This window comes from Lissotriton vulgaris, chromosome 2_1 (genome assembly GCF_964263255.1).
Source record: "Lissotriton vulgaris chromosome 2_1, aLisVul1.2, whole genome shotgun sequence".
Classification (NCBI taxonomy): domain Eukaryota; kingdom Metazoa; phylum Chordata; class Amphibia; order Caudata; family Salamandridae; genus Lissotriton; species Lissotriton vulgaris.
The window spans coordinates 255,336,553-255,346,598 of NC_141687.1; the positions used below are offsets into that span (position 1 = coordinate 255,336,553).

The 10,046-nt window shown below is 45.1% G+C and overlaps 1 protein-coding gene across 8 annotated transcripts in view; it reads left to right on the forward strand.

Annotated features, from left to right (window-relative positions):
• Positions 1–6,289, forward strand: part of SYNRG (synergin gamma) — a 515,412-nt gene extending 509,123 nt beyond the window's left edge. For all 8 annotated transcript variants that reach the window (XM_086954875.1, XM_086954876.1, XM_086954879.1 and 5 more), the window contains one exon: positions 2,365–6,289. In XM_086954875.1, coding sequence (XP_086811001.1) covers positions 2,365–2,496 — 132 coding nt within the window. In that variant the 3' untranslated portion in view covers positions 2,497–6,289. The remainder of the gene's footprint in view (positions 1–2,364) is intronic.
• The last annotated feature ends 3,757 nt before the right edge of the window (positions 6,290–10,046 follow it).

Consider the following 10,046-nt stretch of genomic DNA (forward strand, 5'->3'; position numbering starts at 1 on the left):
TTATTGCTGAGTTGTAGTAACATTTGATCCGGTTGAGCTAGAAACAAAGTTGTGTTAAACTCAGCAGGTGGTGCACGAGCTGACGGGTTGCGTGTCAAACGCATCAAATGCTTTGAAATGCAAAAAACACAGAGGCTGTGAGATCGCATAACTTATATGGTCATGCCTATATATAAGAATTCTTGTACTTCATAAACTTGAAGTTCGAATGCGTCTTAAAATTATAAAGTATAGATCCTGCACACTGCTGCTCGGCCTGGAATGAGTAAGGTTTAATGAAAGGTGGTTTTACATATATTTCCTTCCAGATTATGTCAAGCGGCTTCAATTGCAGACTGGCCATTTATCTCCCCGTATTTCCCTCTGCTGCCCTCCCCAACCTTGCAGTGAGATGAGACTGTTTATCTCGACCCCCGGGCAGGTGATAATGATCAGCGATCGCGGTGCCCTTGGCTGGTTTTGGCGGTGCACAGTTTGGGAACCACCGGCCTAAACCCTTTGCCACAGTATTTAGTGTCACGAGAAATATGACAAGGTACACATATGTAAGAGCCACGGAGAGTTCCATGTGCTTAGTTTTGGAGTGACCCCAGCCCCACCGTGATGGGTGCAGCTAACACTCTCCAGGCAGACCCAGGATCAAGGGTGAAGACTTACTCCTTTGGAACGGCTGTAATAATTTGCATATGGTTTGTACCCTTCTGTAACCGACAGAAACACTGACAAATTATTAAATTAAATGAATTTACAGAGCCATCGCAACCATCTTTCAGACAAGCTCACCCTCTCTGGTGGGCCCTGGAGCACGCGCAGCCAGGCCACCATCAGACTGCAGAGGAATAGGTGCAGCTGCCCTTTGACATCTGCGCACCCCGGATCTGGAGCAACATTCCCATGTCTACCAAGACTGCCCCAGTGATGCTCCAGTTTAGGAAAAAGTTGACTCACTCCGTTAAATAACCCATCATCACAAAGCATGAACTGCCCAAACCAAGTTACCTCTCCTATCACTCTTTAACTTTATGCTCGTCTTTGACCCTATACAGTGCTCCGCTGCCTTTTGGCTAGGTTTGCACTCTAGAAATAACACTTCCTCTCATGCAAATACTTCTATAGGTGTTTCCCACTGTATTTACTGATACCATAGGAAGGCGTAGATTTCCTGATTTCAAGAAATAAAAACTCACCATTCAGTTTCACAATCTATTCTTTTTTTTAAAACAAGCATACAAATCAACAACCTTGATAGCAAGCTCACCAATGGCTCTAAAAACCAAAGGCCCACAAAACCTAGAGTAATTTCAAAAGGATCAACCGGTGTATTCTTGAAAAAAATCACTAGTCAATTATTACATGAATTTCATGATTCGCCCATGTAAATTCTAAGGTAGCAAAGATAAACTAAAGCGGTGGCAATGCTGCAACTTGGCTGTTATTGCTCCTCAGACCCTCCCCCCATTTTCCATCATTTGTAGGCTCTCAACACAACCCTAGTTACGTAAAGCTATCTACTTGGCAGTCGTCTTTTGTATTTTACAACTCTTTTCATTGGAATTTCAATAAAGACTGGTAATTTCTCCGACACCCTCGCCATTGCTGCGTCAAATCTCTCTGCCCCCCCCCCCACCCCAATACAGCCAACAGCAAGTTTTCTTGTGACCAAGTACACCGCTATTCCCCCATATAAACAACAGGGGCCAGGTCATCAAATATATTATCTCTATGTCTATTCCAGCTTCCCCAAATCCTTGCCCACTTTTGAGGGTATCCGCAGCCTTCATGTACTACTCTCTCGGCCAACATACACCAGTCCATATCACATTTCCACTACCTGGTGGTCTTGGCCTTGCTCCTGAAATCCTTTTGTCATAGGTCGGTATGCCTTTCACCTTCATCCTTGATGTGCCTGCATGTTCTCTCGCTAGCCACCCAAGATATTGCAGTTTACCACCAGAGTGCCTTTCTTTATGGTGTAGAGGCTTTGTTATTTGGGGCTTTAATGCCTTCACTTAAACCCTGTGTTTATTGGCTTACATGCTTGCACTGTTAATAGGCCCTTCTTGGACCACTAACAGGCAAGATTTTGTATTTTTGCCATTTGCTTACATAGAAGCTCACTGGCCGCAAGTAAGCTCATTACTACTGAGCCACGTTATAGGCATCCTCCTTTAATATTCTGCAGGACTTGGAGCCGGGTTTAGAGATGTCTTGTAGTCAGTAAACACATTATAGCATGTGTGGTGGGTTTTACTTTATTGTAGAAGTAGCTATTGCTCTATTATCTTGAAACAGTGGTCATAAGCATGTTTAAGTTGCAAATGCGTCGCAAAGTAGAAGATTAATTTTTTTTTTCTTTTAATAAAGGCCTTCAATTCTGAGACTGATAACTTCAAGCTGGCTTACGGCGGACACCAGTACCATGCAAGCTGTGCCAACTTTTGGATCAACTGTGTTGAGCCCAAGCCCCCAGGCCTCATTCTGCCCGACCTGCTGTGAAGATGTACAGTGCATATCAACGAGGAAAGAAAAACATTGATTGTGGTGGAAAATCATTTGGTGGGAACGAAATATGAAGGATTTTTAAAGCTATTGCATCAAGTACCTGGCATTCCCAGGTCCTGCTGCAACTGCAAGTTCCCATGCAGAGACTGCTTGCAATCAGCAGCACAAGTGTGGGCCAATGGTTGGCAGTCAACTCTGCCCAGTAGGAACTGGATTGTTTCCTCTTCGGTTCAAGCTTCAGACTGGAGATCTCAGGTCAGTACTGACTCCAGCTTGGGAACCTGCCTAACACGACAGCTCCACATTGTGAACTCTCCAATCAGGATGTCTCCGAAATGAGTACTCTCCAATCAGGGTGTTCTCCAGATTGCGAACTCTAGAGTCAGGACAGTTACTAGATTGGGGACTCTCCAACCAGGTCTTTTATTTTTGGGTTCGGGAAGGGTTTCCACATGTTCCTCCACATACAGGACTCTCCAGCTAATTTATAGTAACTTTTAAGGTTGCGCTGTGCACTGCCGTTGACAAGAGTTTTCTGGAGTAATGAAGGTCAAAGAAAACTGGTTTGAGTATCTGGTAAATACTCCCTGGAACTTGTACTCTTGTAGCTGACTCCTTTAGCTTGGTTTGACTTCCAGGGTACACATGTGATCTTACCTCCCTTCAAGAACAAGTTGAGGTGGTTTGTGGGGTTCCAGTTTGCTTCTGAAAGTGCAAGCACTGCATCTACGTGTAGGTATGTTATAGAGATTTGGAGAGCGCACTATCACCTGGGAGGGTAGCCTGGCGCTGCGATAATGGGATAAAATATTCTGCAAGTTGCCTAATGAACTATAAATGATATGTACTTGGCCTGTATCATTTTAATAAGGATTTTATTTCATTTTAGACTTGTGGTGTTCTTCAGCACCTAAAGACCTTGCATTTGCTAATGACCTGTTGCTCCAGAAGTGAGGTAGAATAGTTTCTGTGTTGAACATTTGCTGGTACAGAGCATTCTACACAGCCCCAAGTGTAGGCAAAGAAAACGAGGTCAGGAGTTCCTATTTATTCTGTGAGGGTGTGGGTCACTGCTGCATGGGAAAATGTATTGTCCTATTTATTAAAGCTTTATTGTTCAAGTGCAAAATCCTTCAGCTTAAACTGGCCTAGTTGTTGAGAAGACTGCTGTCTGCCTAGGGGCCATTTCAGAGTTGTTTTAGATGGGGGCGCAACCCTTCTACTTGCTCATCGTTGTCTTTAGTATTCTAAATTGAATATCACTAAACTAGCCTGCAAAATGTAGTGATTTGTCTGCATAGTATCATCAAATCTTAAACGAATAAGTCACCAAATTCTGTCTAGCAGGAACAGCTTCGTAAATTTCGTTGACATGTTTTATGGAGCAGGCGCTGGCAAGCCTAGTGGAGAAGGGAGATGGATTTTGGAGCTGTGTCCTCCGGACTCCACAGCTCGCCAGAGTACTTTAAGATGACCAAACATTCCACGCTGCACTTTTACTAAGGGGCGGCGCCGGCTGTCCATCTGACAACTTACGGGAAGTAGCCATGTGTGGCTTGCTTAGCCTAGAATGGTTGAAAAAAAATAATAATAATGTACCTGCCTTTTCAGCATACCAAATCGCTCTTTAGGTATTTTTAATCAAGGGGAGGCGGAACTAATTAAAAAAAAGTCCATGTATATACCTGACCTTGGTTGGACTCCATGCACATACTAGATCTGGTTTTGTGGAGCAGATACCTCTGTTTATGTCGAGGTACTCCGAACCAAATTCTAAAATTCTCCACCAATATTGTTTTTAAACGAGAATAATCGAAATCATTTGCCGTGCCTGCTAGGAACTGATAAAGAGCCCTCGTTGCGCAGAAAGGAGGTGTAATGCCTGCCGCGGTGCACCCTGCTCAACATGGCGGGTCTGAACTCTGACGCAAATGCCTTATCCGCGTATCCGAGCACAAGACGTCCACTCGTGCGTCTCGTTACGTCGCATCAACCCTAGCTCTTCTGTTCTCCTAACAAACCAGGCCTTGCGTGTCCCTGGTAACGGTAACCAGGGTTACTGTGTTTGCCACACGGAAGCCTGCACGAGCGAGTTTGCTGTTGCCTAATTGAGAACAGGTCGACACTGGTCTGTTCATCTTTTGACCTGTACGGTTTGCACCTTTTGTCGTGCCGTAATTAGATTCATTCTCGCATGTACCTCCCAGCGGCTACTGAAAGTGTGATCATCTGTGATATGAACATAACTAACTTATTATTCCTTATACAGTGTCTAAAGCTATACGTTCGTTGTGTGCTGTTTAGGTAAGGGATTTTAAACGTTATTCTTGCGCTTAGGTGCTTTGTTTTGAATTGAAACGGGTCGTTTTAAAATTATTATGCACGTCTCCAATTTCTTTTTTCTATTTGACTTAAACATATTTCACAGGTCTTTTTCTTCAGTCTAGTGCTCTTAAATGAGACACATTGCCTGGTAATTCTATAAGTTAGGTGCACTGCTTGAAGTTTGTTCGGTTGTTTTAAAAACTTGATACACGTTTTTCTCATTTTTTTTGTTATTTATTCGGGCACTTTCGTCTGCCATTCTATTGCCGGAGGTTGGTGTAAACAAGGAGAACAGATTCCAGGAACCTTCGAATTTACTACTTTTTTGGCATGGGTCCAGTTTATTGCAGCTGCTACTTCTTTGTATTTTGCAAGTTTAGAATCCTTAAAAAGGAGGTTTTTGTTTGCAGCAATATATAGGTATGTGCTTGTCCCTACGAGAATCTCGCATTTCATTTGTGAATAGCAGTTCTTCAGCCTTCTCGTTTTGTCCAACTGAACTTCCCGTTTATTGAGTGGGTTATTTTTTCTCTCCTGCTTTGGGGTGGAAGAAAGGGGGCTTTAGGTCGAGCAGAAAATGTGGCACAAACATTGCAAGTTTGCATGCTCTAGAGCAAAATGGTGGTTCTTTGATGGATACATTACGGATTCCTTTGACCACCTCCTGTGAGACTGCAAGGCAGACATAGGGGACGCAGCCATTTCTGAGCCTGGCCACTGGTGAGTTGCTACAACACGCACGTGAGCTTAACAAACTACCACAAGGACAACAAGCAAAAGAATGTGCGATACTTAATTAGGTTATGGTAGGAAATATTAGGTGGTTATGTGGCAGTGAAGAGTTTTTTTTTTTTACGCAGGAGTACCCAATGACAGAAACTTGTGAATTTTACGTAGGAACCTGGCCATCGTACAGCTGAAATCAGCCAGACAAATTAATCCTTGCCTCTGCTGTAAACTCTGTCTGTGGGCCACAGAAAAGGTTTCCGAATACTGGATCATCCATTGAAAGGTACACAGACGGCTTTCTCCGAAAAATAATGAATGTAAGAGCCATTTCAAGGTGCAACACTGTGAGGTCGCTGGCATGTTGTGTGCCCCAAACTTTCCATGACACACATTCCATCTTTGGTGGTTTTCTCTTTTGGGCCCTCTTTAAATCTTTATTTTGCGAAGTGTTCATTCATAAATTCCAAAATATGTTCACAGCACGCAAGAGTTGAAAGTACTAGTTTAGTTAAAATAGAAGGTTATTGCTCTTACAGTAATGCAGTGATAATATTGTTAGGTCTAATATTGTGTATTTGCTGTGTTGTTCGAGTAATGCTGACATGTAGACGTTATGGTAGCACACTGTACTGTGTTTTTTTGCGTAATGAGTGCCCTGTTCTATTTTAATGTTTCCTTGGCTCAAAGAGCAGACTATGTTCTTTATATTTTAATAAACAATGTGCTTCTTAAATATTTTGGGTGTTGTAATAATAAAAAATACACGTTTTGTATAAGCATAGTCAATTGGTGACAAATCCCTCCGAGTTAACTTTGACCCAGAGAATTTTGTAACACATAGAGCAAGACTAGCGTACACTGCAGTACCAACTCAAACAATAAAAACAGTTCACACCGTTAAGATATAATACCCTCTGTGTTCTTAACATACAAAATAGAATACATTATGTTGTTCGGGGTATCATGTCGGGCTCTGGATAAGGATGAAAAGACAGACCTCCTATATATGAAGTACATGCAATATCTGATGGAGATATCTAGCCGCAGATTTCTATCCTTTGAACTTCCATGCTTTAGGCTGGTTCCAGAAGATTTATCTTAGCAGTACCCCTGCGCGCCGGTAGGTGGCATCGGTCGACTCAGTGTGAGGTTGTTGGCATCGTGTTCTTCGTCGTGACGTCCGTGTCCTCGATGTAGCCGACACTCCAGCGCATTGACATCACTTCTTTTCTTTCCGCGCCAGCCAGTGCTGATCCCTTGAAGAGAGCTCATTTTTTGACAGACTTAAAAAAAACTTTTTGTCAACTTCATTGGTGTATTAGGAGTCATGTTGAGCAAGAAGACTTCGGGGTTCAAGCAGTGCGGTGCCAGTCACTGCGCCATGTCTGTCACGGACCCCCATTTGGTTTGTTTATGGTGCCTGGAGCACAGGGCCGGACTAGGAACCAAAACCAGCCCCGGCAAACTGCTCGGCCGGCCCCGGTGGAGGGAGGTGCGGCTAAGCTGTTTGCTCAGGCTGGGTTCGGTCGATTTCCCAGCCTGATAACAAAACCAGCCCCCACCCTGACAGCTCACTGGAGAAACGCCTGGTGCCTGCTACGGCCAGTATGGCCCTGCTGTAGCACGACCAAGACTCCAAGTCGTGCTCAGACTTCCAGACCATGGCGCTGAAGACTGAGGGAGCGGTCCCTATAGTTTCTCACAGACTGGCGTCCTGCACCTCAATCCTGGTCTGTCGAGAGGAAGGTCTGAGCACCGCTCCAGTGAGTCGAAGTTCTCTTCTTTGAAGACTCGTAAGAGGAAACACTAGAAGTCTAGTGAGCTTCAACTTCGCCCAGCACGGCTCACGACAGAGCAGAGGAGCCTTTGCATTTGAGGCCCCGTTCCGCGGAGTGGTGACTGGGTTGGCTCTACACTTCCCTCCCTTTCGTGACCAGGAGCGACCCCCGCCCAGCTGAAAGTTTTATGACACCATGTGCGTCATGTTTGGGCGGCCTGACCCAGCCAGCTTGCCTTTGCAGGTTCTCATGCCTGCGGCTCCGGTCCTGGTGCCACAGCTGCCAAGTGGACCAGTTTCCAGGTCCAAACCGAAGGAGGGCGCACCTCCTCAGCATTGTGTTCAGTGCAGAGGTCCTCAACATCTCCAGCGCCCACAGGCGGCGCCTCCCTGAATCTCATTCCCAACAACACAGAGTGAGCCAGGCGTCCTCCGACTGAGTGGTACAGCTCCATCCCGTTTACCCGGTCTTATTCTGAAGGTTTAGGATTTGAAGAAGAGGATTGGGAGGGAGAGCAGGATCCCTTAGAAATCCAGCATCACCAGGATATGAACTAGTATGAAGAATTGGGTGTTGCCAGTGGTTTGGACACCTCCCCAGATACTGGCATGCTTTACCCTCCTACCCTGGCTATGGAGGAGGGAGCATCTATTGCCATGGTGGTGTGTAGGGCTGCGGAGGTTGTTTGCCTACAGCTCCCAACAGTGGCGGCCAAGATTAACATCTTGACAGAGGTCCTGAAGCCTGGGGTCTTGAACTCAAACCCCCTACTGCCCTTTAATGAGGCCTTAATAGACGCCCTCCTTGGTACTTGGTTCAAACCCAGCACAGGTGTCGCGTTCTAATCTAGGACCCTGATCGATACTGTGACCTTATGCCCCTATACGGCTATAATCCCTTTGTACCCCTATATTGGCATAACCGATCAAATGCAATATTCAGAAACTCGTCTCTGGCCTCACACGAACAGAGCCACATTTCAGAATCGCTTCCTCTGCAACTTCCTTTGCAGCTCATTAGTGCAAATGACAGCGGAGGCCACTATCTAAGATTCCTAGGTTAACACTCCGAGTTCTTCAACAAGATAAAACTCAGCAACCTGGGAAAGCCCCGCTTGCTATGTTTTGATTAGTAATAGAACTCTAATGAGCACTGATAGACGATCACTTCCTAGTGACATCTTTACTGACGTCTTATGTCCAAAAACTTACGTCAAACAAGGCACCTTTCAGGTATAAATATTACCAACGTTGCCTTAAGCAAATACCATCGCTGAAGCTACTATCGCTACTGCTATCGCTGCTAACGAGCGAACAATGGTGTGGTGAACTTAGGAGCTGAACAGCCGTCCCCCTGCAAGAGCCCAGCAGATGCAAGCTGCCCGCGGACGCTGCCCCTCCTCCTCCTCGACGCGCTGAGAGAGACGCTGTCTTTTCTCCTGCCGAGAAATCCAGCTCCGGCGTTTCCAGCCTACTCTTGTGAGTGACTGGGATATCGAGTCCCTGAAAGGAGATACCAGACCTCCATCATTCTATTCCAGAGGTATGGTGTTGACTAAACCCTTAGAGAGAATTCTTGAAGCAAACCTTGGCAAAACCAACTTAACTAAAGCTACTTACTTACTCCCCTCCCAAGTATTAGGCTTAGGTCAGGTACACTGGGGTAGGCGTAGTTAGAAGCACCAGTTGAGTACGTTAGCTAATGTATATATGAATGTATATATGTTTTATTCATTTTAAACCATTGTATGGCTAAGAAACCATATCAATGCTTTTACAGTATTATTTCGTAATACTCATTTTACTGTACGTACTTTTTATAATAACAAGTCTTGCAATTGTGGCAATTCATTTCTCTTGTATGAGAAGAAAGACTGTTCAATAAATGTTACCTTTTATTGAAAACGCCCGTCTCTCCATTCTCTACATATTGTGAAAGTAATCTGCACAACAACTGACTGAGTAAAATAACTGTCTATTGTTTCACACGAACCTAGAGATTGACTCTTATCTGAGGAGCAAAGTTGTCATGTTGGAAAACTGAATCCCTTCTTGTCTGTACCAGGGAAGCTGATCACTTCCTATTCAGTCAAGAAAGTTTCCAGTGACCTCTGAGCTAGTTGGTAACAAACCCAATTAAGTTTAGCATAGTCAGTGGAGACCTGGAAGATCAGCACTTCTACGTCGATACGCTTGTTTGTTATTCCAATGAGCAGGGCCCATTGGGAAAATAGGAACTACACTACACAGGGGTTCCTGTGAATGACGATTACCCGCTGCCAATGCCCAGCACCAGGTGACCCACTTTTCCTCACCACCCATCCCACATCTTTGTGGTCCAGGATTCTACTTCACGTGGCACGTTCCCTTTTGCACCCCTGGACAGGGAATCCAAGAAACTGGAGCTCCTTGGGAAGAAAATATTTTCTTCTGCCAGTCTGGCTTTGTGGTCGGTGAACACCGCATGCCTTTTAGGCCGTTACTCCCATTTGATATGGGATACGGTCACGCAGGTGCTGCCCAGAGTCTCAGAGGAGGACCGGGCTCTTCTTTCCCAGGCCATCTCCAACGAAAGAGATGCAGCTACGTTCACCATCAGATGTGGGTTGGACACAACAGACTCGCTAGATAGAGCGATTTCCACGACGGTGGCCGTTTGTCGCTACGCCTGGACGTGTGGTTTTTCAGGAAACGTCCAGGCCAATCTCATGGA